Genomic DNA, 20142 nt, shown 5'->3' with positions numbered 1-20142 from the left:
GTTCATGTTAATGTAAAGTCATAAGTGTTTGCAATAAGCTGGAAACGTTCATGAATTAATTAGTTAAAACTTGTTTGGCTTGAACGTCTTAAGGACGAAAGTTGTTTACAAGTTTATATATATAACTACGACCAGTAGAATTAATCCGGGGTGTCATATATTGTGGGGCTACACACCAAGCTGACACATTTAAAATCGTTTCAAAACCGCAAACCAAATCGACATAAAGTATTCAAGTATAACCACCATCGGCACTGTAACTTGTCTAGTGTTTTCTATACCTACAAGACACATTACGTTTTCCCAAAAAAGGTTTAGATTAATCTTATTGCGTGTGCAATCGTATACTACATGACCATTGTTTTTCTACCCGATATCAATCACTTAAGACCGATTGCAGTTTATACATGCGAAATGAGAATAGCGTATATGACTTCTGAAGATATACGGTGTTTACTTTAGTGATAAACATTTAACATTCATTGGTGTGAAATTTTAAAAGTTCATGATGTGGATCATTCGCTTGTTTGAGCGTAAAACGTTTCTTAAATACAAGTACTACACCATTTTTATTTATATACTGTGTAATAATGGATCTTATTAATCAAACGTCATAGATAATGCTCAAATTTATAAGTGTATGTATACAAGCAAGTTGATATATACTACCGTGTTGGTATATAGCCATGCCTAGAATGTAAGTCTACATTTTTCATATTATTGTGATAGATGTACACGAATGCAAGAAACTATGATGATTATAAAAACACTACTGCCATCACACAGATCATAGTAAAGGCTTTATCGTGTTCTTCATTTTGCTTATTCGACAAGTCGCATGAGCTCTTACTGATGCTGCTCCTACGTGTCTTTTGCTGCTTATTGTTTTGTTCTTATTCGGCTGATGATGATGATGATGATGATGATGATGATGATGATGATGATGATGATGATGATGATGATGATGATGATGATGATGATAATGATGATGATGATGATGATGATGATGATGATGATGATGATGATGATGATGATGATGATGATGATGATGATGATGATGATGATGATGATGATGATGATGTGATGATGATGATGATGATGATGATGATAATGATGATGATGATGATGATGATGATGATGATGATGATGATGATGATGATGATGATGATGTTGATGATGATGATGATGATGATGGTGGTTGTGGTGGTGGGTGGTGGTGGTGGTGATGGTGATGATGTTGCTGATGCTGATGCTGATCGTATAAACAACAATATGTATCATTAAGCAAAAACTTGTTCTGTCTGGTTGGATAAGATTGGACAACCCATCCCCAGCTTCATTGCAAAACTCACAAGTGTCATGATTGGAATAGAGGTCCTTGATGTCACTCATCTGATAAATAATATAAAACTGAAATACCTTATGATAAGGTTGTTATCTGTTGTTATATGCTGTTATCACAACAGACGGCACAGTTGGCTTTGTGGTTATTTTGCCTTAAACAGGGAAACCATATTTCAGTTTTAAAACACACAATTTAGCACTTACTATATCAAATAGATGCAAACGTGTACCTTCTGCTTAATAAAAGTCCATCAGCACTACTATTGGAAATATGACAAGCACGAACTATATTGTCTTTATATTGCATTTATATTTCTATGCTGACGTCATTAAATTAGTTCACTAGTCCGGCAGCGCTAGAAATGCGGATCGGTAAAAAAGTATGACATTTGGAATGTGTTTATTTCTTCACAAGTTTCATTAATTGATAAATTGACGAAGAAAATATTAAGTTAATGCATGCACCCGGTATATATATAGTATATAGGTATATACTACAATGTAGTTAAGTCCATATTTACTTGGGAAAAGTGTTAACCATTGTTACAGAAGATTGTGCAATCGAACGTTCTATTGAGTCAGGAGCCTGAAATTTATATATTGCCGATGAAGCTTTGATTCACACATGAACACTATAGGGCATTAATTCAGTATATATGAAGCAAATAAATAATTTCCTCTGTTTATTCTACATTTTAAGTATTGTGTAAACGAAGAGACTCATATGTGTAATAATTTGTAACATTGTATAGTAGCCCTGTAATGTTTATGTCCAATGACAGCCAACTTAATATCTGCAGGAAAATCACTATCGTTTGTGAACATACGACAGGAAAACTGTCTAAATTTTCCGTTGTGTTAATCCCAAGTTATTACCCTGACGGCAAATGCGAATAATTAATCTCCAAGTTACACAAGCAGACCAAAGACGCTGTTGTTATGACGCGTGTTACTCGATTTATAGCAGGAAAACGGCCAGACAGACTGGGCGTTGAATTACCATTCACTATATCAGAATTTTGCAGTAGAACGGCAAACAATATCGTATCGGTAATTGCAGAATATGCATAGTATGACGTAACTCAAATAATATTGTCGCTTTTAAGCAGTGTGATGCTTTTCGTAAACATATCTTTCGAAGTGCTTTAGAGGCGTAGTGGTATGTAAAACGCGTGGAAGTTCATATTATAGTATTTGCTTTTTTATACCTGAAATCAGTGGTTGTTTAATCACAGTTTGCCTTCAGTTCGATGTACTTTATTTGGCAACTACCCAATTAATTCATAAGACTGCATTAACATACGCAATATATTTTAGTTTTATACAAGCTATTACAGAGGAACATTTACTAAAAATAGTCGAGTATAAAATATTTTCTGGAATAAAAATATTAGAGTGAGCGATTAAGAACAGTTTAAAGGGAGATATTTTTGTGTGAGTGCTTAATTTTATCGAATATAAAGATGGAAAGAAGTAAGTACTCGTACTTTGTACATGTTTATAAAGTCATAAGTTTGACATGGATTGGAAACGTTCATTAATAAACAAGTGAAAACTAGTTTGACGTTAACATCGAAATTGTTCACAAGTTCGAATATAAACATACGACCAATAGCATTAATCCGTACTGTCCTAGATTGTGGGGCTTTAAACCAATCTGACCCATGTAAAAATTAAATCCTTTCAAATTCACAAGCCATATAAACTTTAATTATTCAAGCGAAACTGCCACTGGTAGTTTAACTGGGCTAGTGTTGTCTATACGAAACCACTTATGTTTTTCAAAACATTTTGCAGATTAAACTTATTGTGTGTGCAATCGGATAATACATACAGCTGATATTTCTACCTGATATATAGCACTTTAGACAGATTAAAGGGTATACAACTGAAATGGGTATTGTATTTAAGACTTCGGAAGATAAACGGTATTTACACTGTATCGATAAACATTGAACATTAAGTGGTGTGACAAAAGTTCGTGATGTAGTACATACGGAGTTTCAACGTAACTCGTTTCTTCAAAATCGAGTACTTCAATAATGTATATCTATACATTGTGATATAAGTTATCTTACTTATCAAGCGTCATAGATAGTGCTTATAGTTCTATGTGTATGGATACAAGCAGGTTGTTATACAATACAATGTTGGTATATATTTATGCATAAAAAGTAAGTCTACATGTACCGTGTTCTTTTGAAAGATGTGCACTCGTGATTTTGGATATGATGAAAATTTATACACCAGTGCCTCTGCTGCCATTGCATTTTTTTACCATGAACATAGAAATAGCGTCATCGCACGCTACGTGGGTGTTTGTTCGACATTGCTGTCGTAGTCGAACTGCTTTTGTTGTTGCTGCTGCTGCTTCTGCTATTGCTGCTGTAGCTGCTGCATCTATTACTAGAAATATATATAGCGTTTGTAATCCAAACATTAAAAACTGAATTTCTTGCACATTGTGAAACTTAACAAGTGAAGAAAGTCATTGTTTCTGAGGGTATTATTTCATTTGTATTTGAAACGGATCATAAACACGTGAGTTAGCCAAAAAGTAAACAAAAATGTTTGAAAAAGACATTCTGCTTTGAAATCCATATTATGACTGTTACATGGACGAAATGTCATGATCATATATATTAAGCTGTATCTAACATTACCGGAGATCGCCCCTATACGTTATCAAAACTGCCAGCCCAGGCAGTGCAATTTCTTTGTGTCAGGATTACGAATTATCATCACTACTTCTCTTACCTAATATTTTACATGCAGGAAGATGCGTTACAACATTTTTTTATAATTAAATATCTTTTACTGCAGACGTAGATAATATTTGTTAACATATACAATTTCTTTCAAATACCAATTTGTATCATAAAGCAAATAAACACATTTTGTTTTGCACACTTTCGTCTTGTCGTATCACATTTACTATCAATGCTCGGCTCCACTGTAAATTAACAAGTGTCATCATTGGAATAGTGGTCCCAGATGTCGCTTAGCTATATATCAACATAAAGCTTAAAGATCTGATAATATGGTTTTCAAATGTATCGATATATGTTGTTTTTAAAACTGAACGATGATATTCCAATGTGCATATTTATAAAATATCATATAGGACCATTTCATCTTCATGACATGCGTTGTTTTCACAACAGACGGCACCGTTGGATTTGTTGTTATTTTGCTATATATATATATATATATATATATATATATATATATATATATATATATATATATATATATATATATATATATATATATATATATATATATATATATATATATATATATATATATATATATATATTTATTTATTTCAACACAGTTTCATTAATCGATACATTGACGAAGACGTGAATTAAAGTTATACATCCATATTATACAGATGATATACTTCATTGTAGTTCAGTCCATATTTACTTAAGAAAGGTGTTAACAATTGTTACAGAAAAGTGTGCAATCGAACGATATTTTGAGTCACTGGCCTCCAATTTATATATTACCGATGTAGTTTTGATTCCCACATGAACATTAAAGGACATTACTTCAGTAAATATGAAGAAAATGAATATGTTTCTCTTTGTATTATGCATTTCCTCTTATTGGCATCTGTGTGTAAATAATTTATATGTATTTTGAAACATATGGAGTCATATTCTCCTGCTTAAGTGATTTGAAAATTATATAAAAGTTGTATTACTAATATATAAAGATGTATTGCCCTTGTAATTTCACTGAGATTTACTTACTATAACACGATACCGTTTCCTACAGCTGACAGCGCAGTTAGTATGTCGGATGGTGAAGACGCTTCGAAGATAAAGGAACTCTGGGGTCGCATCGAGGGCTACGAACACGATCATGATGACCCGGACTTCCTGTCCGAACAAACGTGAGATTCGCCTTTCAATCTTATCTCAAAACTTTTACGTGCTTGATTTTATCTACAATATGTTTATATAGCCCATACGAGGTATTAACGATGTAATTGTATAACGATTAACAATTACATTAAACGAGTCCTGAACTGGTTTAACCGAAGCGGACTTTAGGTTTTCCCTCCATTCGTTACGTTTGTATACATGTGCGTCCGTATTTCTGTCAGTTCGTCCGCAAAAAAGGTTTTTGCGATTTCTAAAAAGGTACTGACGATACTTGGATGAAACGTTGTATACTCATCAAAAGCAAAGCTCTGATTATACATGACACTTTTTTGTTTCACCAGAGATCAAAGGTCGGGTAGAAATTAAAATACATAACGCAATTTTATAATATATTACTATGAACGACATTGTCATTATACTTTGTATAATTCAGCCATGGGCTTCCCATATGTCTGTCTGTCAATGCTTTCCCGTTTCATCCGCCACGCTGTCTGTCTGACCGCACAAATTGAATTAACTATGTCAGTAAACATTATAAGACTGGACCCTGCCTTAACTCAGAAAGTACCGAATATTCAAGGACAAAACTTGGGTGACTTTTTGTAAAAGCTTTGTTTGCTTACTCTTTTTTATTTCAAAATGTAGTTTAAAAACAAATTCATTAACTTACTGACCACATGCATTACAACGTTTTCTTATGTCCGGTTGCAGATTACGCCGCTACTTGATAGCACGTGACTGGGACGTGTCTGCTGCTGAGAAGCAATTAAAGGATACTCTTCAGTGGAGGCGGGAAACCAAACCACAACATGTCGTCTGCGCGTTCTGCCAGAAAACACCCGGCGGTCATGCAATGGTAACCGAGGAAAACGTTGTCAAAGTTTAGATATACGTTCAAAGAAAATAAATAATACATTGCTCTATGGGGAACGATTTCACAACACACCTGTTGTACAAAGTTGAAAAAAGGTACCGGTAAACAACATTTGGAATGGATATAGTAAAAAAGTTACCATACCGCAACAGTTTGGAAGTTTGCTTAGGCGATTTTCTTGTTATCGAACTATGCATGAATAGAGCTTTTAATAAAGAACTAATATTGGTTGGGTGCCGTTTAGCAAATAAAAAGTTGCGAGTCTAATCGTTTCATATACAAAAATGTAAATATAACTTCCGCATCACATACATGCATATATAGTTTTAACGTGTATAAAACACATACATGAAGTAATAATTGCATAACAATGTATGAAATCTCCTTAAAAAATTCTGCAAATACAGAATTCAGCATTGAGTATTGACAAGACCACTTCACTATGGTAATATTGTATGCTGTGGCAGATATATGTTTGGTTATCACAGTTGTATAATAATAAAACGCATACCGGTAATAACAATTGTATACGTGACTTGCTCTGGGAAAACGGGGTTAAATGCACATGCGTAAAGTGTCGTCTAAATTAGCCTGTGCAGTCGACACAGGCTAATCAGGGACGAAACTTTCCGTCTAAACAGGATTTCCTCTTTGAGGAGACTTCCTTTCACGAAAAATTCCATTAACGCGGAAAATGATTCCCTGATAATCTGGGACAACGCTTTACGCACATGCATTAAGTCCTGTTTTCCCAGAGCGAGGCTCATATACATGTATATTTCAGCGCCAAGTGGGCTTTGACAAGTCTGGTCGGTCCGTGATTTACTCGTGTTTCGCACAGTGCTGCACTCAACACCAGCCGGTCGACAGCGCGATTCAGCACCTCGTATACCTGCTCGAAAACGCCGTGCGGGCCTCCAAGCATGGCACTTACAGCTTCGTCTGGGTCATTGACTTTAAAGGTAGCGAGGCTATTTAAAGATGGTGACATACTTTAACGATATTACACTGCACATGCTAGCCTGAGATGACATTTTACGCACATGCATTAAGCCCACTTTTCCCAGAACGAGGCTTATGTGTTTATTATAAAGGGACCTGTTTGGAAAAATATGGGCGTTGCTGTTTGCAAAGATGGTTGAATGACCAAAAATTCCATTTTTACTTTAAAAAAATATTATTTCAATTTATTATGATCGAATCTGAAAGAGTGTGCCAATATCTCACATACTTTTTAATATATGCCGTTTTTGTAAATATACATTAAATTGTAAATATAATTTAGTGTCTGCATATAAACGTTGCCGACGTCACAGCATTTAGACGATGCTGTTAGTTTGTTTGTCGATCTACGCTTGTATGTTTTTAATTAATAATAATAAACAAACAATAATGTAGACATAACTATAATATATTGTATTTTAAAAAGAATGTTTACAATACATTTAAGAAAGCAAATTAACACTCGTGACTACCGCTAACATCTGAGATAAAAAAATATTTTCGTTTATTTATAATATTCGTTCGAAATTGAATAATAATAAAGCGTTTTAAACGCGTTCCATCGATGATTTAGCAAAACAACGTGTCTTACCGTAATAACGTTCAACAACCTTTTCAATTTAAAAGCACGTGGGGGTATGTTGTGGCGAGTTAGCCTTTTCTTTGAGAGGTTAAGAAGTCAGGAAAAATATTTAATCGTGTTCATTATTGCTAAAACTATTTAAAACTATCCAAAATAGTATAGTTTTTAGAGTAAATTTATTTGATAACATTGTTCAAAATACGACCATCTGCTAACAAGTCAATCTAAACCATCGAACTATTTGCGTCCTTAAATTCAGAAAGTTCGCCTAAATTATGGGCTTTTAATTTGAAATCGCGATTTATAAAAGTTTGAAAGAAATCTCGGTCAGAGATTAGCTTCCACAGCTTCGCCGAGGAAAAAAACCTGTTGTTAACTTACAATCAGCATACCATATGTTCTGTATTAACTGAAACTAGTCGTCGGATCACATATATTTCCCAATTATTTCTCCTGCAGGTATGAAGATAACGTCATGTAACCCGAGGCTAGCGTTAGCGGTGGAGCACATTGTCTCAAATCACTACCCGGAGCGCCTGGGAGCGTGCATTGTCGTCAACCACGGAATTCTCTTTCAGACGTTCTGGGTCGCCGTCCGGGGCGTAATTCACGCGCGTACGGCCGCCAAGCTGCATATACATCGCCACTTCCACAAGGTAGAGGAGGACTTTACCGAACTGTTTCCGGATGAGCTCAAACGCTGGTTGTTGGAAGAAATCCGGTTGAACAAGTCCCATCCTCTTCCGGATTCGCAAAAGACATTCTGGAAGGGCATTTCCGGTTTAGAAGGTCACGATCCCCGTGGTTGCGACTCGTACATTCGAGAACACGTCGACAATTTCCCGATCAAAGAATATTTGGACCAATGCAATAGTGTGGCTAAATCGAAGATGCATTTACCGCATCAAAACATTTTAGATGAACTGTTACAAAAACAAAACTCTTAAAAGCTGTATCTTTTTGCTGATAAGTAAATGATGAGTTTAAGTTATGTTAGTTATGTTAGCCATGCAAACTTATCGGTTACATAAGAATACAGTCGAGTCGCCAATAGCGGAAATTCTCCAATAAAGCGGAACAAAATAGCGGTTAATGATTTATATTTTTCTCACCGCTTTCTGACTTACAAACATGATTATTTTGCTGTGTCCAACTGATATCCGAGCTTTAAAAAGAATTATCGGGTCATGAAATAATTAATCGACTTCGTCTACAGTCCTTCCCTCCACGTTTGAATGACATATTCCAACTTTCACTCGTACACCACGATTTGCGAATGATCTCACTGGCGTTCTAGACAACAATACGATAGATCTAGTTATACATAAGCATCACCGTTAAATCCAATATTGCCTACAGGTATGATAATTTAAAAGTCGATTAACTAATTATGTGTATCAGAAATGTTTATGTAATGCAAGAAATCGCTTTTAAACTAGATGCAGGTTATTCGAAAGCGTTGCAACACTTAGTGAATTTACAGAGTTTGTCTCAACATTGTTTTGAACCGTCTAAAAAGGATTTAGCTTTTATATTGCTGCTCTATGATAATTTAAAAGTCGATTAACTAATTGTGTGTACCAAAAATGTTTATGTAATGCAAGAAATCGCTTTGAAATCAGATGCAGGGTATTCGAAAGCGTTGCAACACTTAGTGAATTTACAGACTTTGTCCCAACATTGTTTTGAACCGTCTAAAAAGGCTTTTATATTGCTGCTCTACATTTGACAATTTCGGACAATACTTAAATGAAGAAATAATTTAGTGTGTTTTTATTTGATATAATTCAAATATAAACATTAATTAATGGGTAATTGTTATTTAATTTATTGAAATTGCATTTCAACTGCCATCAAATTACATGCAATTCAAATCAAGAGATCTTAATATACAGACAATTGAATTGGTTGTGTATCTTAAACAATTATCGTTAATATTATCAATGCATATACATGTATATACTTGTCCTCAAGTAATTAACAAGAATAATGAGTATAGTTTGGAGCATTCCCCTGTAGATTATGAAGATAGTGTCGAGTCCTTGCAAATACAGGCTTGGTCCATCATTCTGACATTATGAAGAAAAAAATACATTATGTAATAGCGACGAATAAGTCTATGAGCTTCTTGAAAGTATGTACTGATGATATGTGGCTATGGTTGCGGGTAAGTTTATGAGTTTTAGTGAAAGTTAATGCCTATTTTGTAATGAATATAAGGGTACTCGACTGGGGATGGGTTAAAGGTATATATAAGTACATAAGAGGTACAAGACCAAAAGATCCTTCTAAAACACGGGTTATAGTATGTGTTTTAAGGTGGGAATCTATCTCTCCGAGGTGCGTAATTTCCGAATCGACAATCGAATAACGTATGATGAACAGGCATGTACAGCCTTTGTCGTGTTTTTGAAGACCTTACCGAATGTTTTAAGGCTTTTGAAGAACCACACTACCCCCTTTTGAAAGCATAAACATCACCAAGTACTCTTCATTGTTTAACAACTAATAGTCTAACATTTGTATTTGAGCCAATTAGCTATACATGTATATACTATATATATATATTCCTTAACTATGTACATTGCAGATTATGGACTACAGTTATGGTAAATTGTCAAACCATCTCGTTGAATTCAAAGAGGAGTTTGTTGAAAAACGTCTGTGCTTACTAAGATCTCCGACGATTGTAACCATAATTTGTGTGCGTTAAAGAACGTTAGATCTGGAATTGATTAATGTCCAAGGGTGGCTAAAAAGGCTTCGCCGCAACGTTGCGGTGTGGTTAAAACTGGCGCCTTAACTACGGACTCAGTTTCAAAACAGCTCTCAACACTTACCTACTAACTTGCCCGCAAAGGAGTCCATATAATTATGGCTGCTTACTTCACGCTGCCATACTCCAACTCTCCTTTCTGCATAACATATTGACCAGATGGGGAAAAGAATCGTTTTGGATTGTTCAATGGATAACCTGTTTATGATATAGTTACGTTACTTTAAGTGCGACTGGATTTAACAAAAAGGGTCCAATTTTCATTGTCGATTACCATTATTTCACACATTATCAATCTGTATTTATATAAAATATGTTTGTTTTTTTACAGAGAAACATATCAGGATTGTGTATGAATTGAAATAAATAAGTAATTGTTTTTTAATCAACGTAAACAAAAAACTGCTTGGAATATTTATAAGTATACCGAACACAAATCACTCTTCATAAAACAAAAAATGCTAGTGCTTCCTTAGCCTGTACAATTTAATCCTATCATATCTTTTGATTACCTAGGTGTTGGCTTTTTCTCCTTGTGTAATGCACATTTACTCGATTAAGAGCAGTTTACACGAACAATCTTTAAACTATATGGATAACATTTTACAAATAAGACTGCAACCATTAAATTGGGCACAGCGTCTGGACAGAAAGTCGATATCTCGCTTTCATAAAAATAAACAGTGGGACAAAATTATACAAATCAAACGGAATCAAACAGCCAGCGATAAACTGTCATTTATGTTCATTGTTATATCCAGATATAATCCTATATCTACTTCTATCAAATATTTGAAAATTCATACACGAAGACCCAATTTATGGTCAACACAATGTGCTGCTGTAACATGTAACAAAGAATGTGCAAAATATACCCACCTAATTTCAAAAACAACATCTATTTGATGTGTAACCTTTTTCCTGTTGTTTAACCTTTTTGGCAATGTTACCCAGCAAAGTAAATTTCATCCTAAAAACCTCAATGAATCTAAATAAAAAACCTCTATCTTATAAGCACAACAGAACTCAGTCCATCAAAAGATAAATAATTTAATAATAATGCATTTATAATTATAGCCAACAGTTGCCAAATGACTCAATATACAACTGTAAGGACATTCTAGTCAATAATATAACACTTATAATTAAATAAAGCATCATTATACACTTCACAAGTATAAATGATATAAATATTAGTTATAAAATGCTTTGAACTATGCAGATGCTGTTTTGTATGTCATCTTGATCAATTAATGCCTAATGGTAAAACCAAGTAAAGGCTTCCACATATATCCAAAATATATTATTCACATTTAGAGCATTGTAAATGTAGCCATATGGATAAAAAAATAAAACAATAATGCAAACAATAAAATGTGACAAATGTTTACTAACACAAGCCTTAAAGAGCATTTCCAATACTTTTAAACATATATACAAGATGGTTTATGCACTGAGCTATTAAACTTGTTTAAAGCCCATGTGCATATTAACAAGAGCACCGCATAACGGGTGCACACGCTTGGCTGCAGGTGCAGTTTTGAATAAATAAGTTTGTCAGAATTTTTTTTTTATGAAGATCACACTGACCTTGACCTTTGACCTAGTGACCCCAAAATTGGTGTGGCGTGTAGAACTCATCAAGATGCATCTACATATGAAGTTTCAAAGTTATAGGTGGAAGCACTTTGATTTTTGAGCAAAATGTCAAGGTTTTAGCACGACGCGACGGCGGACGACACGACACGACAAGCTGGCTATGACAATCTAGTTTTTTTTTCCGAAAACAGCCAAGCTAATTAAGTTGTGAAACTAAACACACAAAAAAGTACATATTGGACTGAGGCTTCGTAAGAAGTGACTAATGGCCCTGCCCACTTTGTCAGCTATGTTCTCCTGTATGTGTGGATTAATGTGAGCCTGAATAGAGTATTATATTTCTCTACTTCATCCTGATGTCATACCTTACAACGCGGCATTGCAAATTCATGGAACAGACAATTATGCACTTCCAATTGATAAGAATTCACAAAGTTGTATTAAAAGAGATAAAACTAAATATTGTTTTTTAATCGTGCACATTTTTCAACAAACACTGTTGAACACGTTCATAGATATCCAATGGTAACTCTAAAATTCCATCAAATACAAATCTAAAATTGTAAGTAACTGCCATTGAAACACCATCAGTCATCAGATTCTCTAACAACTATTCCTTGCATCACAGTCTAGTTTCCACCCAGAACATTGCCCCCTCTGCCCCAGTTGTGACCGCCACCGCCCTGGTTGTTATCATCATCAGGGCGACGCCTGCTCGCCGGGGCCTGGCCAAACCCAGCAACTCCGCCCCTTCTGTTGGGGAAATACCGGTATCTGTGGGCCAGAAATTTGAGGCATTGACATTATTCATTAGATGACTGCTTGCTTTTAGGTATTTTCATTGTGATTACAATCTACTGTACATGTAATCTAACAATTTATGATCAGAAGCTGCTTTTAATTCTACATGTTTCAGCATCAGGTATTCACACTACCTGACTCATATTTATACTATAAATGTATAGTACATATATTGGTCGGGTTATGTGACTTTTGATGTCGTTATCGATGTATATTTTTGTAAAGGTTTCAATCAAAGATAAAATGTATGGAATGACACAAATGAAACAGTACAATAATCAGCAACTATGTGGATACTTTTAAACACAAACAACTTCATAAGCAAGCTTTGTCACAGTTTCATTGATGTCTGTAACCATAGCAACAACAATTGATAAAATAAAAGAAGATAAACATGTGCCTTCTCTGCATATGACCTTCTATGCTCACATTCAGATTCATCAACCTAACTACAAAATTTAGACCCTGATTTTAAGGATGGACAAAACTGAGGCACAAATAAGTTTCATTAAATTAAGTCATTATATATCTATCACATGATCCACACTTTAGATTTAACTTATACATGTATGGCCTTCTACCCACACCACCGGCTTCATCAAAATTCCTAAAGCACTTTTTGAGTTATCGAAGGATATAGATACATGTACATGTAGTTTAGACTTCGCTTGTGAAACTCAGAAACTAAAAATACCTGTATTGAAGTTAAAATATGAGCCTTGTTCTGTGAAAACTGATCTAAATGCATGTGTGTAAATTGCCTCCCAGAATAGCCTGAGCAGTTCGAATAGGCTCTTCCAGGACATCAATTTTGGCCTTAACTTTTTTTGCTTAGAAGCTACTTTCATTAAACGAAAAATATCATTACAGCGAAAAGTGTTGTCCCTGATAAGCCTGTGCCAACAGAACAGGCATATCTTGGATGACACTTCATGCATTTAGCCATAGTTATCAGAGTGGGGCTTATATATAATTAAACACAGTAAAAAAACATTGTCTTACAATATGGACGGTACACTCAAGAGACGAACACCTCCAAAGTCCTGGGGGTATTTGAACATGAGGAAGAAGTAGAGGTGTCCAACAATGATACCCAGCAGCTCATCCACACCCCTGTAGAAAAGACATTTCAACTGATGTAATTACTTGGGAAGTGTTTGGGGAAAACCTGCCTTAAGGCATGCGCGTAAAGCTGACCACACAGGCTAATCAGGGTCCAAACTTTCTGCCTTAACTGTATTTGTGCAAAGAACAGACTTCCTTTAAACATAAAATGCCATACACGTGAAAAGTGTCGTCCCTGATTAGCCTGTGCATACAGGGACAACTCTGTATGCACATTAAGCCTTGCTGGTTTTTTCAGATCGAGGCTCACTTTTTTGTACAACTTGTTTGCAGTATGAAAAGTAATGGTAACTATTGTATGAAGAAATTGTGTTTTTATAATGTGAAAGGTACTATGGTTTGGACATCCTTGTTTAATTATTTGAACAATATGTTTAAATATAATTGATTATGAGTTGATATCACGTACCCTCCTGCAATGACCATGTTGAAGGCAAGCAAAACCCAGGGCAAATACATCGCCTGAAAATAGGAATTGTGAACAATGTATACATCATTTACATCTTTCACACAAACTTTTTTTGTGAATGAAACCGTGTGTTTACATAACTTAATATTATAATATTTTGAGATAACATTTTGTGCTTTTGACAAATAAATAAAACTTTATAAGAAAAACGCAAATTAATTATTTTGATATTCCCTGCCAAATGAATTGTGCTCATTGATGGGTGCAGAACTTAAAGAAATGGTGATTTGAAGGACAATGCCTTTTCTCACTTATTTGTATCTGCGATGTGTTTGCAGCAGACAATAAAATACAGATAACCTCTATTTATAAATAAATAAACATTGAATTTGTAAAATAACAAAGTGTTGGATTATTGCCCTTATGAATTCTAGTTCACTGCATTGAAATACCCAAGTTTCATGTTGAAATCTTGTTAAGTATCTGAAATATAGCACAGACCAGAAAAAAGTATGCACATAACACAAAAAGGGAAATATAACCCTTTTTTTGACAGACCAACAAGAGGATAGTTGAAACCACAATTGCTCTTTTTTTTTAATGTAGTGTTATGGTTTCTGTGCATGGCACTACTGCTAATCAATTTCTATACACCAATGAAGGTTCATATTGAAATCTTGTAGTAAAGTATCTTGGATAAAGCCCTGACAAGTTACATCATACTAAACCAACAAAGTATAATAATTCTTATTTAAGAAAGTGTAGGGTTATGGGTCTTGTAAATGCCAATTCTCATCATTAATATCTCTGCACCCATCAAGTTTCATATTGAAATCTTATATTGTTTCTGAGATACAGCCCTGAAAAGTTTGTGACAGACAGATGGACTGACAATTGCCTAAACTATATCCCTCCAACTTTGGCTGGGGATAATTATAATCAATAATCAACAATTATTATTATTAACAAAAATACAAAATTTATATAACAGGGCTTGTCATGAGATTCTGTCTATTTGGCAGACACTGAGCTTAAACAATTTTATTCCTTAAAGATCAAGTGCAGCGATTTTAAAAACCTGTAAAACACCTTTATTTATCGAATTTTGTGCATATCTAAACTATTTCACACCTCACTTCATTTCAATTACGGTGTTATTAGCAAGAACGAATAGAACAAAGTCGCGATTTTTCACACATTCCGATGTACTCGCCATAAATAAAGTAAAAAGACAACATACATTTAATTGTTTATCACCAGCAGCCAAGTTGGAAAGCGTAATTTAGCAGGCCTTAAATGTTCTGTGAACTGAAAACCAAATATAACCCTACTCTTTGCTTTTTGCCAAATGTCTTTATGTTCAAAGGAAACAAGTCATTTCTTGTATAACTTGAATTATGGAATAGTGATAAAAAGATTGCAACAACAAACAAGGGACAAAATTGTCACAAAACCAGGTTTTCATTGTGAAAAAAGTCTGGTAATGGGAGACAACTCAAACTGAACTTTTGAACTGAACAAACAAAATTAACCCCCTGTGTCTCAAAATAAATCTATTTTGAATTGTGGCGACCTTGACCTTGGAGATATTGAAGTGATTCTTTCGTGCAACACACCGTCCCATGATGGTGAACAAATGTGCCAAATGATTTTAAAATCTCACAATGAATGACAAAGTTATGGCTTGGACAAGCTCATTTATGGCCATTTTTGACCTTTGAACTCAAAGTGTGACCTTGACCTTGGAGATATCAATGTAATTCTTTCGCGCAACACACCGTCTAATTATGGTGAACAAATGTGCCCAATGATTTTAAAATATCACAATGAACGACAAAGTTATAACCCGGACAAGCTTGTTTCGCCCGCCCGCCGACATTCGCAAATCTAATAACCAGTTTTTTCCTTCGGAAAACCTGGTTAACTATGCACTAACAACATCTATACCTTGAACTGTGTTCCAAACCAGAATGTGACAACAGTGTCCTTGTTCAGCTGACACCAGACATACAGGGCACTGAGTATCATGGGAATCATCAGTGTCTGCAACGTAGCAAACATTATGAGAAATTAGTCTGGTTATTTCAGTAAGCTTGTAATGCTCATAGATAACATGTGTACATAGATAACATCCGCTCAAGTATAGATAACATCCGCTCAAGTATGAATACTTTGATGCAAATGGTATTGATATAAGAGGAAATGCGTCAATTTCGTTAAACCAAGAATGTAGACTTTTTTAAAATGTCTAAGTCCAAAGGTAGTTAAAAGTTAAGGTCAATTGAGGTGATGTGTATTTTGTGATTGTTCATAGATAACATCTATGCAAATATCAAGGCTTTAAAGAAAGATTTATTCGTGTAAGGCTAGGAATAACAGACAGGCCAATGGGTATATGCCTGGATTAGGGACATACACATTTTTGCAATTAACATTGTATGTATACATTAAAATACAATCACAGTGCAAACTATATCTTAATAATACAAATTTACTTACTGGAAAGTCTCCGACAAATCCAATTATCTAATCAAATTGTTAAGAAAGAAATATTTGGACATCTGTTTACGAGAATAAAACGTAATAATAAACTACTAGACTTTTAATGAATATTGTTACTTATCTTCTTCGAGAATTAATCCCAATTTCTTAGGCATATAATACATAAAGGTTAAAAGATAATTGAACTTAAGAAATATTGAAAGGATACGACAAGGCAGATCCAGTTGAACAGCAACATAAACAAGTATTCAGCTGGTTTCCCATCAAATATACCTGAAAAATAACTCAAATGTATAATGTGCCTACAAAGATTGTTTAACACTTTAAATATCTTTTATAATTTTAAGCATAGAGAATATTTATTTACATTAAATCACAGTTTTCTTAATATGGAAAACAAAATGCAGATTGAAATAACAACAAAAGATGTGTTTGTCAGAAACACAATGCCCCCTATTGCGCCGCTTTGAAGCTATAAATTTGACCTTTGACCTTGAAGGATGACCTTGACTTTTTACCACTCAAAACATGCAGCTCCATAAGATACACATGCATGCCAAATATCAAGTTGCCATCTTTAATATTAAAAAAGTGACCAAACTTTAACGACCAAACTTTCGATCCGGGGGCATACAAATAAAAAGATGTTGCATTTGCATATGCATCCGGTGGAAGACTTATCAATAGGTTTCATTGGGCTATTTGGATAACTAAAGTCCACAAGTAGGTCAATGTCAAGGTGAAAATGAGGTCGGGAGATGCTGGTGTGTTCAGAGTGTTCATACTTATTTTCGAGTTATTTTAGGATCAAGATTTTTCGGACGGACATGCAGACACACACATAATTGGAAAATAGAGAACATCCTTGCAAGTATCAAAGCTATAAGCAACCACTATTGATTCAAGTTGGTTTAAAAAATAATTCCAGCCAACTGCATTTGTCGATTCAAGGGCAAAATGTAGTCAGGAGATGTTGGTGTGTTGATAGTGATCAAAGACATCAGCCATTCAAGTAGATCTATCACAGCTTTTTAGCAAGCTGTATTAATGTGGGACAAAAAATTGTTGGTTAACTAAGAATTTTGACCTTCTGAATAATTGTAAGTCCAAATCTATGTCCATAACATGGTAGACTGATGTCAGATGATATTGGTGTGTTAATAAAAACCATAGACATCATCAATATAAGATTCAAAGCTTTCTAGCAAAGTGAAATAGACAAAACCCATCATTTCGGCCCACCTGAATAAGCATAAGAATTCCGACCATCTGAATTAGTCAAAGAATTCTGACCATCTGAATAAATTTAAGAATTCTGACCATCTGAATAAGTCCAAGAATTCTGACCATCTGAATAAGTCCAAGAAATCAGAACATCTGAAAAAGTCAAAGAATTACGACCATCTGAATAAATCAAAGAATTACGACCATCTGAATAAGTCAAAGAATTCAGACCATCTGAATAAGTCCAAGAATTCTGACCATCTGAATAGTAAAAGAATTACAACCATCTGAATAAGTCAAAGAATTGCGAACATCTGAATAAGTCCAAGAATTCCAACCATCTGAATTATAAGTCCAAGATTCCGACCATCTGAATAAGTCCAAGAATTCCGACCATCTGAATAAGTCCAAGATTTCCGACTATCTAAATAAGTCCTAAAATAGTACATGTAGTCAAGGTCAACGTCAAAAGTAGGTAAGTTGATGTACATGTCTTGATAGTGTTCAAAGACATCGTCACATCAATTAAAGAAGCAAAGCTTTGTATGAAGCATTATTGATTTTATAACATCAACAAAACTAAAAAATTTGGGTTATACCTTATCTGGAGGGAAGGACTATCAAACAAACCTACAAACAAATAAAAGAGCACGGATGCCAATCCAGCATCTGGGGGGGCATGAAAAGAAGTGGTAAAGTTTAAATAAACATCAGCGAATCAGTTAATCTTAAAACTTTAGGTTAAATGTTGTCAGTACCTCCACTGCTAAATATTCATGCTCATATCAATAACATCACCATGGCATTTGTATACATTACCTGTTTCAAGTCTGGTGGAATATGAATACAGGAAGTATAGGTTGATGAGATATGGGAAGCCAACCCGCATGAGCAACACTGCAGTGACAGGTCTCCAAAACTAAAAATAGAAACAATATGACTCGTAAGTTTTGTAAAGATTGTACACAAAAATCTGGACAATCTTAAGTACCGTAATTACTCTATGTTTTTGGACACCTAAAAATAATTATTTGTTTTCGTGTCCAAAAACTTAAATACGGAAAATATTCACAAAATACAGGTGTCCGAAAACTTAGAGTTGAAAATTGAAGTGTCCGAAAATAGCGTCAATTGTATCAACGAATACCGGTAAGAGCATGCACATGTTAAATACCATGCCGTGTAGTATAAATTACTGTTATATATGTTTGCACTGCATTTTAAATAATTCTAAATGCTTAATTTATTTGACCGAAAGTTACTACAAGGTTGTACTTTGACCAACGAGTTCAAAGATGAGCATGTGATGTACCGATACTCGTTAGTATGAACCTGCAATTAATGCAATAAAAAAAGTAAACTATGAATTCTTTGCTTGTTCATTTCCAATAGTTGTTGCCCCTTTCCCCTGATTAAATCATAATTGCACAGAGTCTAATACCAGATCTAGGACAACCCCATCATATTTGGAGTCCTTGTAGAATTGTAAGAACTTGCGGGTATTCACAAGATAATGTGGCATTTTTCCTACTGCAACAGGTCATTGACAAGCAGTAAAATAGTGGGACAGTGATTATATCAGCTATCATAGTTTCAATGAATGATAATCCTAATGCCATTCAACACAATCTTCTTAACCATTAATTGGGCAAATTTACATAACAAAATCAAAGACGTTTACATACCTGGAATTTGAAAACGACACTATGGAATATTAAAATAAGATTTGCAGGATTTATAAGACCAAATCGCGCTGCCATAGGTACGATGATGGAGCCTGTAAACCAGTATTTTGTGATCTGTGGAATTCCACGGTACCATTCGCCTATATCGTTAGACATTTTAAATCTTTATGTTTGGGCAACCAAGCTTAACGTCTTAGTGTTAACACACAACTTTTTTAATATTCAGTGACTAGTTCTCTTAAAATATCAAGTGTTTTAAGGTAAAACTGAAATCGACGTGTCCCTATAAAATTTCCGGATGTTGATGGTTTGGTTAATAGGA

The 20142-nt window shown here is 34.5% G+C and overlaps 2 protein-coding genes across 5 annotated transcripts; one reads left to right on the top strand and one right to left on the bottom strand.

The window, feature by feature from the left end:
- The first annotated feature begins 561 nt into the window (after positions 1 to 561).
- LOC127840934 (phosphatidylinositol transfer protein 3-like) lies at positions 562 to 10860 on the top strand. 4 transcript variants are annotated; one of them, XM_052369398.1, is made up of 6 exons: positions 3302 to 3518; positions 5131 to 5248; positions 5952 to 6096; positions 6899 to 7076; positions 8159 to 8651; positions 10290 to 10860. In XM_052369398.1, the coding sequence occupies exons 2-5, from the start codon at positions 5148 to 5150 to the stop codon at positions 8644 to 8646; spliced, it is 912 nt and encodes a 303-aa protein (XP_052225358.1). In that variant the 5' UTR covers positions 3302 to 3518; positions 5131 to 5147; the 3' UTR covers positions 8647 to 8651; positions 10290 to 10860. The 4 variants fall into 4 exon arrangements, with proteins under 4 accessions (XP_052225360.1, XP_052225358.1, XP_052225359.1 ...); XM_052369400.1 differs by lacking the exons at positions 3302 to 3518; positions 10290 to 10860 and adding an exon at positions 562 to 697 and having other exon boundaries at positions 8159 to 8787; XM_052369399.1 differs by lacking the exon at positions 10290 to 10860 and having other exon boundaries at positions 3302 to 3475; positions 8159 to 8787.
- Positions 10861 to 11509: 649 nt separating this feature from the next.
- On the bottom strand, positions 11510 to 20142 carry LOC127840935 (derlin-1-like). The gene is made up of 8 exons (XM_052369403.1): positions 19821 to 20142; positions 18955 to 19054; positions 17120 to 17184; positions 16909 to 16935; positions 16357 to 16452; positions 14410 to 14462; positions 13878 to 13988; positions 11510 to 12848 (listed from the first exon to the last, which is right to left on the bottom strand). The coding sequence occupies exons 1-8, from the start codon at positions 19974 to 19976 to the stop codon at positions 12704 to 12706; spliced, it is 753 nt and encodes a 250-aa protein (XP_052225363.1). The 5' UTR covers positions 19977 to 20142; the 3' UTR covers positions 11510 to 12703.

Source organism: Dreissena polymorpha, chromosome 8 (genome assembly GCF_020536995.1).
Source record: "Dreissena polymorpha isolate Duluth1 chromosome 8, UMN_Dpol_1.0, whole genome shotgun sequence".
In the NCBI taxonomy this organism is placed as follows: Eukaryota; Metazoa; Mollusca; class Bivalvia; order Myida; family Dreissenidae; genus Dreissena; species Dreissena polymorpha.
This window is presented reverse-complemented; position numbering and strand designations above follow the sequence as displayed.

Excerpts from the sequence above, each read along its gene's own strand:
- LOC127840934 (XM_052369398.1), top strand. The coding sequence starts at position 5,148 with ATGTCGGATGGTGAAGACGCTTCGAAGATAAAGGAACTCTGGGGTCGC. Across the intron at positions 6,097-6,898 it reads CACCCGGCGGTCATGCAATG|CGCCAAGTGGGCTTTGACAA; the intron begins GTAACCGAGGAA and ends TGTATATTTCAG. Across the intron at positions 7,077-8,158 it reads CTGGGTCATTGACTTTAAAG|GTATGAAGATAACGTCATGT; the intron begins GTAGCGAGGCTA and ends TTTCTCCTGCAG.
- LOC127840935 (XM_052369403.1), bottom strand. The coding sequence starts at position 19,976 with ATGTCTAACGATATAGGCGAATGGTACCGTGGAATTCCACAGATCACA. Across the intron at positions 17,185-18,954 it reads TTCCACCAGACTTGAAACAG|GTATATTTGATGGGAAACCA; the intron begins GTAATGTATACA and ends GTTATTTTTCAG. Across the intron at positions 13,989-14,409 it reads AACATGGTCATTGCAGGAGG|GGGTGTGGATGAGCTGCTGG; the intron begins GTACGTGATATC and ends TCTTTTCTACAG.